The following is a 14,205-nucleotide window of genomic DNA, read 5'->3' as shown; positions in this document are numbered from 1 at the left end:
CCATTTGCTGGGAGGAGGAGGGGACAGTCATCACCAAAAATGTCAGATGTTGCAAAGAAGAACTTCTGCAAAATCAGATGCATTGCCTCTAACTTCAATCAAACAGTTCCAAGTGACACTGTCATGGCTCAGGAGAGAGATCCATGGGGTGCACACAAGAAGAAGACACTCTCCAAAAAAACCCTGTTGCCTGCTATGGGAAGAGGCAGGCACATCTATGCAAGGGGAGCTTTCTGTGCAGCAAAGCCAGATGGGACCAGCCAAGCAGCAACCTGCTATAAGAAGTCAGGTAGCTGTTAGGGACACAACTGTGCAGAGGAGCATGGAGTAGGAATTGGCTCACTGTGCTGCCTGACAGATATGCAACAGTGCTAGGTGTCTTGGTGTTTCAATGCCAAATTTTAAGTAAGATTGGTCTGTGTTTCAAGGTGATGTACAGTCAAATCTTCAGGAAAAATTCTGAGCAGATTTGAAAAATTGACCTGTATCCTCAGGATATAGGGATTCTGAAGATATAGGGTAGGATCTCTGGAGACAGTCAGGATGAATAGGATCTTGAAAATACAGGGTATTATTCAACCATTCACTGTAACTGATGAGTCTCATTCTTGTTGACGCTATTTGGCTGGTGTCTTTCTGGCTATCACTACTGATTTATGAAAGAAAAATGCTCTAAAGGAAACATGAAGATTTAGATGGAAACTTTTTTTTAGGAAAGAATGTTTGCTGAAAAGTGCAGTTTTGGGATGATGACTTGCAGATTTTCAGTAGATACATTTGGTAAATAGCTTTATTCAAAAACAAAGGGGAAATCATTTCTGTAGCTGTCTAAGTCTTTCTTTTACAAATATTTTCTAAAGGAAATATTTCAACATTATGTCCACACATATAACACATAAAATGTCTTTCAGAAAAGGGTTAAACAGCCCCAAATTTATATTATAAGTTCTTTAACTTGGGGTTGAGTGTGATGCTTTTGGTCCACCACGGGCAATTGTTCTCTAAAATCTTATGCCAGCTCCCCCAAATTTTATCACTTGGGGTTGACCTAAGGGGTTTTTTTTTAATCTCTGGCTTTTTAGTTTGTCTGCTCAGCCACAAAATCCATTATTCATGTAAGTCTACTCAGTAGGGATTTATAATTGGTAACCCAGCTGACAGGAAACACAGTCAGATACCAGGAGGAAAGAAAGAAAAAAGACCAATTCCCAAAGGAGCAGAAAAACTGCTAGGAGCGTGTGTATGCGTGGGGTGTCTGAAAAGGGAACTGTGGCAGCTGTACCTCAGCAGACAAGCACTGGCAGGAATAAAGGACACATGCTCATCCCAGCCTGACTCAGTCAGAGCTGTCTCTGAGATGGGATGGGCTATACTTTGAGTCACCAGAGTGATTCAGAGATTTCTGTCTAAGGAAAGCCAAATTCTTAATGACTAGGGAGGGGTTGGCCTTCTGGTCATCACTGTATCAAGTTCACAGATGTGACATCCCAGTCATGACCTCACTGGCTAACAACTTTTGCAAAATGATTGACATCTTGTATTCTAGCAATGGATTGTTGTTTCACAGGATGGAAAAGCTGACTCTGCTTGTCTTGTTCTAGCCTGGACACAGAGGTACCAAGTACTCCCTCAGAGCAAATCAGCTCTAGAAGGCCAAACCTACCTTCCCTCTCCAGAGTCTATTCCGGGGCTTAAGAATTGTGCACTCCCAGAATCACTAGTGGAGTAAAAAAATTCCTAAATGACATAAATTTCATACCATGATTAATAGATATGTAATAAATGGAATTATTTGTTCTTCCTTGAATTCTGTATTCTGCTGCTGTAATCTGGAGTTTTGGAGGGGGCCTCAGATTTCAAAGGCACAATTTGTATAGGTCAGAAATGTGGGTCAGAGGTTTCAACAGGTCATGATCTCAGAGAAGCTGGTATTCACTTGCTGTCTAATCATTAGGTCTTTGAGACATGAAAGTTACATATGGGAATGCAAATCAGCACTGGAGGAGAAAATACCATGTAAAATCTAGTTGAAATCTAATGCTTTAGGTGCACCAGTTAAAGTTCTTATTTCTCTCCATCTGCATCACTGGACAAGGCTATTCACTGGAAACCTTGTATGAAGGTCACAAGAGCTCTTATACTTAATATTTCTGGGCTGATGGTAATAGACTTTCTGCTTATTAAAAAAAAAACAAAATAGAAAAAGAACTGTAGTTACATGTAAAAAGCACTAGAAGGAGTTAACCTACCTTTAATTCAGACAAAACAAGGACTTCTCTATCTCATGTACACCAAACTAGTGAGCTCACTTGTTTTTCTTTGTCATCACTTCTCTGGCCTTGAAACTGTCAATATTTGATTTGCTGGTAGCTGTACATGAGAAGTGATGTGCTGGGAAAAGAACAGTGACCAAAACAGAGATGGAAACATCATTAGTATAGATGTTGTAGCAACTGCTGCAAGAAGATGCTTCTCTAGTTGTGGCTGGTAATTTGAGGTTGATAATGTTTTAGCGACGCTTGGTTTGGGATGAGTTGTCTCCTTCCTTTCCTTTCCTAACAGTGCTGATGTCTGTCTGTAGGAAAAAGTTCTGCTGGCAGTGTGGGCCACAGCATCTTTCTTTGAACTCAAGCCAAACTCCAGTGGCAGTAGGGTAGGCAGGAGGTTCCCAGACTATCATGCGTTGCTTGACCTCACTGGTGGTTTGTCCTCCTCCAGCACAAATACTGAAAGGGAATAGCTGAACAGATGAATACCAATGCAGTGAACTCCTAGGAATGCAGACAAAAGTTTATCGTGGCTCTCTAAGTTTTTGGTTTGTAGAGATTTGCTCAAGACCAAGATGTATAAATTGATTCTGTCTAACCCTGAGTCTAAGAATTTTTTAATCTACCTGGACAGTGTTTTTGCTAAGGCTTCTCTGTCATAAAAGATGCAAACTCACACAAACAATCCCTACAGCTATCTTCATATGGCAGTCAAAATATTGCTTATTTTGAAGAACATGAAACATGTATATCCAAGGTGTTCTCATAATACAAGGTGTGAAAAACCTTATTTATTTTTAACATGTTTTGGGGGGCAGAGTCACTGGTTTTTACTTTTTCCATTATTTTCACTTCTCTCTTTCCCCTCTCTTTCTGTTTCACCCATCACTGCTGGAGTTAAAGAAAGGGAAAAGAACCACAAAAAAACTCAACAAACAAACAAAAAAAACACCAAAGGAAAACAAACCAAACCTAAACCATAATTAACCATAACTGAAGGTCTAAGTCCTTAAATGCCCCTCTCCCCAAAACATTGACCACCATGTCCTAATGTCTGGGGGGGATGTACCAAGACATCAAATAAAAGTGCAGTAAATCCCTGCTGTGCTGGGGACACAAAACAACTTCTTCTACCAATAGCTCTGCAAGGTAACAAGAGATCATTCCCTCTGAGACAGGCTGTCTCATGTGACCCTTCTTATCCCTCTTCCTTTTCCCCTGAGTCCATTGCCAGGGTGGACTGTTTCCTTGTGTCTCTGCAGGAAGCAGTATCACGCTTCCCCGAGGACGAGCAGTTGGCACGAATTCAAAATGTCATCCAGGAGCTCCCACCATCTCATTACAGGTGAGAATGTTTCCACTGAGATATTAAGGAATAGTGTGGTGACCCTAACTATCAGGGAATATTGCCCCAAACAGCTCTGAAGTTCATTTCCAGAAATCAATTCCCAAAAGCTGATTCACCATTTTCAAATCTGACAACAATTTACCTGGCATTTAAATATCATTGAACAAACTGTTGTTAGAGATCAAACAAGATCTCCGTGCCTCAGTCTATCATCCTCTCCAGGTATGACCACTATGGCACACTTGGCCAGTGTCTTGGGTGCAGTAAGGAGATGATGATCTGCTGAAGACACTTGAGCAAGAGCTAAGAGCTCAGCCTTTGCACCATCCCACTCCCTCTTCCATCCATCTGCCATCTTCTTTGCACCCATCACGCGAAGGACAGTTTTGTTCATTCCCCATCCTTGGCCACCCCAGACCAAAGTTGTTCAGGTGTTCACTGCCATCCCAAGTAAATGCTGGTGCTGTGTATTCTCTGCCCTATGGAGTCTGTTGTGACATTGTCTTCCTTGTGAAGGGGACAGGGCTAGGTGTGAGCCTTGTGGTCCTGGTGGGCAGGCATTGGTCACTTGACACATTTTTCTTTCTTCATGTGAAACCACTGCAGAACACTGGAATACCTGATCAAGCACCTGACTCACCTGGCCTCCTTCAGCAACATGACCAACATGCACACCAGAAACCTGGCTTTGGTGTGGGCTCCAAATCTCCTCAGGTACGGCAGAGAGTCCTCTCCTCCAGAGCACCATGCTGAGCTCCACCTGAACCTGAAAACCCATCTCCTGAGGGAAATGCAAAGACAGGAAAAAGCTAAACAACTAAAGGGAAGAGGAGGGCAGAACAAACAGATTTTCTTCCAGGTTGAATAATCTAAGGCTTTACTGCCAGCACCCAAGAAAGCTTGTGGTTTTGTGTGTTTGTTAGGAAAAAAAAAAGAAAAAAAAAAAGAGTTTGTTATTTGCAAGTTGAGCATGGATCTAAAAATGATGAGTTAGCTCATCACTGAGGAATGGCAATGACATTTTTGACAGTGCCAGTGCTTCTGCTGCAGGGCAGTGAGAGGCAGAAAGGCTTGGAAAGGAGAGCAACAAGGCAATAATACTACAGACTTGTGCTCAGATCTCCTTCTGCAAAAGTGGCATGAGCTTGGTGGGCTTAAAATGGCAGCTAGTGTCAGAGCTCAAGATCAACAGTTGGTTTTTCATGTTTGCTATGCCTGGCAATCTCCTGAGGAGAAACCTGGGTAAGAAGCAGGCGGAGGTTTGGCTGATATATTGTAGTGCTAAGCAGAACAAGAAAAAATAGCATCTGGGAAAAAAAAAAAAGGAAATATTTTGTATCTTGTTGAAATTCCCTTCCTCACCCACCCAATACCCCTGTATTGAGAGAAATGAACTATGCAGGGAGAGTCCAGGACTGCAGCTGGGCAGGACAGGAGTGATGGCAGAGCTGGTGGTGTGAGCCCTGGACTGGCAGAAGATATTGGCTAGAGAGGTACAGGCCTGAAAACCATTCTGTAAAGAGTTATCTCACCCTTCTAAATCACAAAACTGGCAAAGAAGGTTCTGAGAATGAATCAAACATTGACTCTATTGAATATCATAAAGTGGGCCTTTACTGCTGAGGCATTTTCATTCTTGCATCTGTCCTTGTCAAAAAAAAAAAAAAAGAAGTCTGTTTCCTTTTGCAATACTTCATAAGTACAAGTCCCAGGGAGGAAAAGAAAGGAGCGAGCAGTGCAACTGCAGTCTCCTTACAGGTTTATCCTCTTGGCAATGCCCCAAGCTATTATCTAACACAGCAGTCATTAACTTTACAAAGGGTCCATTGCCCAGAGATAATTTCTTCAGCAACACTTTGGCATGTCAAGATAAGGAATGTTTCTTTGCTGAGAACAAGAGTGAGAATGTGGGAGTACAGTGGGGCAGAGACTAACTGGGGTACATGGCAAAGCATTGAAAAAAATTGGCATGGGGAAGACCTGAGCAGGGTTCTAAAGAATTTCACTGAGAGAAGATTGAAGCATCGGGTAGGGATCTAGAATCAGCCTTTGAAGGCTCCTGTGTTGCCTTTCAGGACCAACTTTGAAATAGCCAAAAGAGGAGGAAAGAGAAGAATGGATTTTGAAAGTCACAATTTTATCTCTGCTGAAGACTGTAAAACCTAAATAAGGAAAATAACACAGTCAGGAAAGGAAATAACAGACATGGCAGAGAAAATAGGGGAAATAATTTTTAAGAGTAAAAAGGCAGAGAGAGGATGAAGGCCTGTGAGGGAAGGAGAACAAGAGGCGCAGCAAGAATGGGGAAATCATCCTTGTTCCAAAGCTTGCAGGAAGAAATCTGGTCTTTCCTTCCCAGGGGCTGTGTGTGGCAATGCTCACTACAGGTATACCTCTTTCCTCATGCAGGTCAAAGGAGATTGAGGCAGTTGGCTGCAATGGGGATGCAGCTTTCCTGGAGGTGCGGGTGCAGCAGTTGGTGATCGAGTTCATTCTGAATCATGTGGATCAGATCTTCAACAACAATAGAAAAGCCAGCTCTGCAGAGAACATTGGTAACAACCTTCCTCAGCCACTCCACATGTGACTTGTCATGTACTCCAGCTCTTCCTTCAACTAATATTTCAAGAACATTGACCCTTACCATCATCACAGACTCCCCCAGAGACACCTTGGGCCCAATACCTCATTACTTGTGTTTTTCATGCCTATCTTCAGCATTTTCTTTTTGAACACTAGTCTCCTTCAGTGTTTTCTCAGATTGCCCTATGTCTCATCTTTTGCATGACCTCATCTAGTTTAACCCATTCCACAAAAGGAAGACCACCTGACTGTTTCTCAATCCTGGTCTAAGCTTTCTATATAAGTCCATCAGCTACAGCCTCAATTCTTCTTTCAGGCTCCCAACAAGTACAATTCCTCATACCGACAATACCTGCCCTGCAGCCACCATATCCACCCAAGTCAGAGGCCACACTCCCAGGGCAACATTGAAGCTTGTGTTCTAAAAGCTTAGATCTTGCTTCTGAGGACATTTTATAGAAGATATTTTTTTTCCCTGGGCCATTTTCAGAGATGCTGATTTTGCTGTTTAGTGATGGGCTTGTTGGCTGTTGTGGTTGAACCCCAGCTAGCAGCCAAGCCCCATGAGGATGCTTGCTCACTCCCCCACCAGTGGGATGGAGGAGAGAATCGGAAGTATAAAAGCTGGAAAATTCATGGGTTGAGATAGACAGTTTAATAGGGAAAGCAAAAGCCCCCCCCACAAAACAATCAAACCAAGGCATTACTTCACTGCTTTCCATGGGCAGGTGTTCAGCTATCTCCAGGAGAGCAGGGCCCATCATGTGTAACGGTGACTTAGGAAGACAAACACCATCACTCCAAACATCCCCTCCCTTCCTCCTTCTTCTTCCCACTTTATATACTGAGCATGATGTCATATGGTATGGAACATCCCTTTGGACAGCTGGAGTCACCTGTCCCAGCTGTGTCTCCTCCCAGTATCCCCAACTTCCTTGCCAGTGTGGCAGTAAGAGAAGCAGAATAGGCCTTGGCTCCGTGTATGCACTGCTTAGCAATAAAAAACCAAAATTCTGCACTGTCAAGCCTGTGTTCTCCACAAATCCAAAACATGGCCCTATACTGGCCACTGTGAAGAAAGTTCTACCCCAGAGCAAACCAGCACATTGGCAAAAGGCTGGGAAGTGAGAAAGCTTGGATCCCTACTGACCTTAGATAACTTCAGAAATACGCACCTTTCTGTTTTACACACTGAAAAGACTTGTAATACCTTCAGAAGTGAGGGAGTGTTCACCTTTCTGCTTTCTAGCCCTGAGTCAGCTTGTTTCATCCATCTCTACCTCAACACGTGCTAGTCTGTCCCCAGGCCCTGCATTTCCAGTGCAGTGCCCTGCTCAACATGTAACACTCCTGCTCTATGGTGCAGTGCCATTCCTATGCCATTATTTATGCCCTGGCAGAAGGCACGGAGTGAGCAAGTGCTCCTGTACTGCCTCAAGCACTGTAGTGAAACACTGGCTATTAAATTACAAGACTTGTGGTTGTATGCAGGTCACTGACACAAAACTGGCCCAAGTGTGATAAATGCTGAACGCTGCTGGCCTTTAATAGCCATATGGAGTCAATAGAGGAACATGCTGATGGTCCAAGCTGATTTCTTAGTGGGAATGCATCCCTTCACCCACACCCTCTGCACAGGCAGGAGCCTACACCCCACTTCAGCAGCAGGGCTAAATACCAAGTGGACTCCAGACCTGCACTTCCTTCATGCACTTGAGGCAATGTGTTCAAGACAGAGCTGTTGTTGGGGTGGCATATGGGAAGTTGGCTTTGCCACTGTCCCTGTAAACAGACACTTTCACTTCCCAGGGCTTTTGCTCACACTGCTTTCTGTGGCCCTGAAATGGCTTAGAAATTTAAAGTAATGCTGGATTTAGAACAATTCCCCTTTCTGGAACAAGACAAGAGAAAGATGTGGAAGTGAGAAAAAGAACTAGGCAGAAGATTTGGATTGGGGACTGAATTGCTCCAAAACTGGGGGAGGAGGTGGGAGGGGAGGGAGGGAGGGAGGAGAAAAGGGAATGTGTGACTCCTCGTGGTTTTCAGAGCCACCTCTTGCACACAGAAGTGTCTACAGCAGAGGCTGTACAACACAGCCTTTGGCTGGCAAGCATGGACCCTGCTGGGAATGCACTCAGATGGATAAGGTTGCTGGGGAGCTGAAATACTTATCTGACAAAAAGCCTTTCTCTCTGCACGTGCCATTCCTTTACTCCCTCCTCAGGAGATGTTCCAGTCAAATAAAGACATGAAGCTCTTGCTCTCATCTCTCCTCACCCCAGGCTGGAATGTATTTTCTTGCTTTTCAGAGAGCACATCAGCTGTGAAAAGTCTGACACTCCCCTCGGCCTCCCTGCCAATGAAACTGGTGAGCCTGGAAGAAGCACAGGCACGGAGTCTGTCTGCATCCCACCCTGCTCGGAAGGAGAGGAGAGAGAACAGTTTGCCTGAAATTGTGCCTGTAACTGGGTCCCTCTTCCACACTGTTGTTGACCTCCCTGACAGCAAGTGAGTGCCAAGAGGAGTGTAAAGTGCAAACAAAAAAGTGATTGGGAATGATGCTTTTGTTTACATGACACCCCCATACCTGCACACATGAATCTACAGCCAGCAACAAGAGAAAATTCTGTGTCCTCAAAAGAGGCACAGCTGCTCCTGAGAAGTATTGCAGTTGCTGGCTTCATAGCTTCACTGGTTCTCATCCCTCCATCAGGGCAGAACCTCACAGACCTCCTGCAGGAGGAATTAATTATCTCTGTATCCTTGTGCCAGCTCAGAATTTGGCTCCATGTTCATTTGGGATGAACGTGGAGCAGGTTGGGGCACAGCTCACCTACGAGTTCCACCTGCTGGTGGCTGGTCCATGGCACCCCTGCTGGCACTGACCTGCTCAGCTTCATTGTTCTCCAGGTTTCTCTGCACTCATAGCCAAGCAGTTAGGCTAATTTTCACTCCCAGCATAGAGACATATTTACACAGTGGCACCTATGCCAGCTATATCTATGCCAGGAGAAGAGTTCAATTTCAGCTGAGGTTGCTGCAGTTGTTGGCACAGCTGCCCAGCATAAGTATTTATCTATTTATCTATCTAACTGTTAATATATGGCCACTCTACTGCCTGGTTCTCATACATTATAGCCTCTGCAGCAGGAGGCTCATTAATCTACTGACCCATAAAACACCAGAGCAAAGATTTTTATTGTCAGTTGATATATTAAAACAAAAAGGAGTCATCTAACAGAATACTGGCAAGACGATAACCACCTTAAGACAAAAAGATGTGTTGTCCCTCTAGAATGCCTTTTCCTTTCTCATTTGAAGAGAACACTTCTATCCCCAAGATATTAATCCTCTTTGTAGGACTGATTTGTACTCTTCTGAGTACTGGTCTGAAAGAAAAGCAAAACTATGAGGGTGGAAAGCCCATTATGGAGAGCAAGGCAGGGACATAAGAGAGTTGTTGCTCTGGAAGAGGGGAGATTGAAGGAGGAGTCAGAATGGGTACGTGAAGGAACTGAAACAGAGCTTCATGCAGAAATATGCAGAGAAAAATAATGGCTTCAGACCTAGCAGTTTCTTTCTGCATAAAGCTGGGATTTCCTAAGAGACACAGGGAACTGGTGTCCCACTTGCACTGACAGTTACGAGAAATTGATTCAATTCCCTTAAGGCTCCTCCTGTTTGGTTAGTACATTATACTTGCATATGATTATATAATGCCTATGATTAAATTAATATTGGCCTGAGAAGCAGTAATACCTAGTTTGTATTAAGGGATCCTTTTGTTTTCGCCATAAGACATAGTCTTTGTGCACTGAGCCAGTTCCATCAGTTCTCTGGAATTTATCATGCACGGTGTCAATAAAACCTGTTAAAAATGGCAAATTTTGTTTACTGTATTTCAGGATAGCCCTAGCCCTGGAAACCTCTCTTTCCTGAAGACAAGCATCATTGATTGTTCGATCACAGTTGCTGTAGCATGATGCCAGAGCCAACTATCTGACAGCTTAGGTGTCTTTCCATCCATGAAATAGTTAAATCAGCAATACAGTTAAATCACTTACAGAAAAGCAAGAGTTGGTTGTATAGCTATACCATGCATGCCTTAGAATTAAAAGAGGTGTGAGAAGAAAAGAGGGACAGTGTCGAGGGGAGACGGCTCAGAGGCTTTTGTGGGGTATTAAAAAGATAAAAGTCTTTAGGGTTTGGTAACCTCCTGAGCCCTTTTTCCTTCCAGGAGAAAATTATCCACCAAGTCCAAGAAATGGAAGTCGATATTTAACTTGGGCCGCTCTGGCTCAGAATCAAAGTCTAAACTGAGTCGAAATGGGAGTGTCTTCGTAAGGGCACAGAAACTCTCTGGTAAGAACACACTTTTCAGTTAAGTGTTTCTCTCTGAGGCTTTCTCCTGTGATGTTGATAGTATGGGACAACCTGTATCCACATGATACTAACACCATTAAATGTGACATCGTTTAATGGGGTCATGCTTCTTGCCTGGTTTCGTGGTGGCAAGAAGCACCCTGTCAGGAGGATATGCCAGACAGCTACAGTAAATATTTCATTTTGGTACCTGATAAACAGGCTGCTGTTGCCCAGCTGTCAAGTTTGGGGACTAGGAAATGCTACATATGTTTGGATTAGTCCATTCTTCCAGCCCAGCCAGACTCTGTCTCCCAATGTTCCTTACATGGCACTGGGTGAATGGTCATCCTTCAAGGCTGTCCTTACACTAAAGGACATTAAAGAACATCTGTGTTCGGTGTCTTTGTGAAAAACAAGGCACCAGGAGTTCCTATGGCTCCTGGCTCTCAGCACTTTGAGGGAAGTTATTGCATTTGCAGAATTTACAAGAGAGAAGTTGTCTTTTCTCCTGGCTGTAATCCCAAGTTCTAACCTCTCCTGAGCTGCAATCTCTGAAACACTCTGCTTCCTAGAAAATCACATGGCAGTGCCAATTCCCAGTGTGCAGAAATGATGACTCAAATTCTGAAAATCATGAAGTTGACTTAAAAGCAATCACATATTTTGCAAGAAAGCATACCCTTTTTATTTGAGTTCATAAAGAAGAGTTTTGGGGTTGTATGTCCTAGATTTTTTTAGTATATCCAAGTTAAGGAATTTACTTTTTAAAAGCAGATGAAGGTGGAATTTTTATTTATAAAATCTCATGACTCCAGGAGCTGGTGTTTGGAGGACCACTACCAAACACTGAAAGACTTAAAATAAAATAGTCAATGTTGGCAACATTACCTATCTCCACAAATAAGAGAGGCTGTATTTGGATCAGAAATGAGTGTGAAGCCAAATGCTGGATCCACCTCTTTTTGGACCCCTGCCTTCCCCCACGGTTTGCACGTACAGATGGCCTCAATAGGGTGCCCATGGCAGACCTCAAAATAGCTCTCTATCCTATTTTGATCACAGGATCACCTTCTCACTTTGATAAGGAATACTGTCTCAAAATAGTGCTGACCCAGGGATGCCCAGGAACGACTGCAGCCTAGTGCTCATGGAGGCTGAGTCTTATTCCAAGAAGAGTACTGGGTGACAGGGGGCTGTACATTTTCACCACCAGGATACACAAATGCACCAACCGTGCGCAGAGATTTAAGCACAGAAATAGTGCCTTTCAGAAGCATGGCTTTTGTGCTGCCATGGTGTATTTTTGTGTGTTCTCTGCTTACAGCCTAGTGTGAGGAAACAGACGAACTTGCTGTTGAAACTCATCACATGCTTCAATACAGCTTGTATCCATGCACACAAGCCTGCAAGTCACATACAACACAAGCTCCACAGCTTGAATTCTGTTCCTCTAGGAAAGCAGAGCCAGTGCACAAGGCAGCATGCCATATGAACGTAAAAAGTAGCCAGGACTCCATATAAATGTATAAAGTAGCTGGATTTCTCCTATGCTCACGTGAAAGTCGGAGCCAGAAGTCTTAATTATATAAACAAATGAAGTCCAACAAACCCGCTCACTTTCTACTTTACCTACTTTGTGCAACTTGGTAAACAACAAACTTTGCTCCCAGACATTTTCCAGATCTCCACGGACTCTCTCTTGGCTGCCAGAGACTAACTTGTCTTCCTTGCCAGCTACATTTCCCCATCTCCCTTTTTCAGAGCAGTAACAGCTACAAGCTTCCCAGCCCTCTCAGGAACAGACCTGTAGAGTGTCTACTAACAAATGGCAGCTTGTTTCTGGACAGGCAAGTGCAGCAAAGATGACCAGAAAAACAGGTTGCTTACTGCCCTCATAAATTTCCCAGAGTTCTTGCTGGAGGCAGAGTATGCTCACATCAGCAAAAGACCCTGGGAATGCATTGTAAAAATAACCCAACATTTGCTATCAGGAATGAGAGGTGAGAAGGCATTTATTTCAGTTTAGCTAAAAACTCCTCCACAATCAAGAGACTGACTTGGTTGGGGAGGGCAGTGGTGCATAACAGTTTCGGGGATGCTTAACTGCTTCACAGTGGAGATGGTGTTGACTGGCTGGGTTAAGTATAGCTCTCCACAAGTCCAGCAGGTGCAAAGCTGTTGTTAGCGCTAGCAGATCCCCAGCTGTGTGGACAAGTGTTGTGGGTAATAAGCCACGTGGTGTAGTTACAGTGGGGGAATGCTTGGAAATGGAAAATAACTTTGATGTCTGCCTGGCAGGCCTGTCAATATGTGTGTAGCCTTTGATCTTTATGGGCTGAAACCTGCAAAGCCACAGGATCTGATACCTGCTTCTAAAACTGTTTTTCCACAGAAAAAGCAACTATTCGACCTGCGAAGAGCATGGACTCGCTGTGTTCCATGCCAGTGGAAGGTGAGATATCGATTGTCTGTACTGTGAGGGTGAAGGATTTCTTAGTAGTATGGATCCTCTGCTTTCTTAGTAGCATGGATCATAGAATCATAGAATGGTTTGGGTTGAAAGGGACCTTAAAGATCTTAGTTCCAAACTCCCTGACATGGGCAGGGACATGTTCCACTAGTCCAGGTTGCTCAGTGCCCCATCCAGCCTGTCCTTGGACACTTCCAGGGCTGGAGTACCCACAACTTCTCTGGGCAACCTGTGCCAGGGCCTCACCACCCTCAGTGGATGCATCAGTCTATCTCACCATGTTGTGTATCTTTGTATGCTTGTGCCATGACTGATGGCATGTGCCCCCACCTTTCTGTGTATGCATTTTTGACCCTCTTCTTTGTCTTTTATCTCAGTGCATATTGCCTGAGAGTTACCACCGTGCCTAGCTGCATCTTTATTAGCAATTGGATTGTTTTGATTTCTTTCTTGGTTATTCCAGGCACAAAATTCTTATTCATAGATTAAAAGTTCTTGTAATGAGCCAAAAAAAGTGTGCTGTATGCACTGCGGGCAATACACGATCGCTCTGGACTTGGCTGCATCTGATTGAGAAGGGCATCTAATAAAAGTCAAGGTGATTTCCAGTGGAGGGAATTCTATCCAGCCCTGCCTGACCAGCTTTGAAGGAGGCCCCTGGGCTGGAGTTTGAATGATCTTCAGTAACTACTGTCCCCATCTATCTGGGGAAATGTGAGCATTTTCCCATCTACTTGGGGAAATGATGAGCCCAGGGCAGGACTCAGCCCTGAAGGAACTGAGGAGGACTCCTCACAGAGGAAGTTTGCTTGCTCATGCTTTGCTTCCCATTGACTTCCTCCTATGTTCTCATCTCTAGGGGAGGATGACAAAGGCAGATTCAAACGGTCAGTGACTACTGGAGGGTTTTTTGTTCCGGTGATGAAGATACGGACAGGAGGCACAGGCAGCTCATACGACCTCAGCAAGGAGAATGAGTGGGAGCGTGAAGGATCTGCAATGGGGGCCAAAGGAAGCTCAGACCTGAGTGGTGAGAAAGGTCCTCCCCGGACACCTCAGGTGAAGTCACATCCTGAGCAGCTTAAGGTTTTTCGGGTAGTAGAGGATGCCGAAAATGAGCAGACTTCAGCCAAAGGAGTGCGCATGTTCTACACCTCTGAAACAGCCACCAA

At 44.2% G+C, this 14,205-nt stretch overlaps 1 protein-coding gene across 1 annotated transcript in view; it reads left to right on the top strand.

Moving 5' to 3' along the window:
• Nucleotides 1-14,205, top strand: part of ARHGAP31 (Rho GTPase activating protein 31) — a 59,104-nt gene that overhangs the window by 40,660 nt on the left and 4,239 nt on the right. The window contains 7 exon segments of the mRNA XM_009077465.1: nt 3,530-3,612; nt 4,222-4,329; nt 6,025-6,170; nt 8,508-8,706; nt 10,436-10,560; nt 12,956-13,015; nt 13,893-14,205. The exon segment at nt 13,893-14,205 is cut by the window's right edge and continues 308 nt beyond it. Coding sequence (XP_009075713.1) covers nt 3,530-3,612; nt 4,222-4,329; nt 6,025-6,170; nt 8,508-8,706; nt 10,436-10,560; nt 12,956-13,015; nt 13,893-14,205 — 1,034 coding nt within the window.

Source organism: Acanthisitta chloris, unplaced genomic scaffold (assembly GCF_000695815.1).
Source record: "Acanthisitta chloris isolate BGI_N310 unplaced genomic scaffold, ASM69581v1 scaffold12056, whole genome shotgun sequence".
Classification (NCBI taxonomy): Eukaryota; Metazoa; Chordata; class Aves; order Passeriformes; family Acanthisittidae; genus Acanthisitta; species Acanthisitta chloris.
The sequence above is the reverse complement of the archived record's forward strand: the minus strand, read 5'-3'. Positions and strand labels throughout refer to the sequence as shown.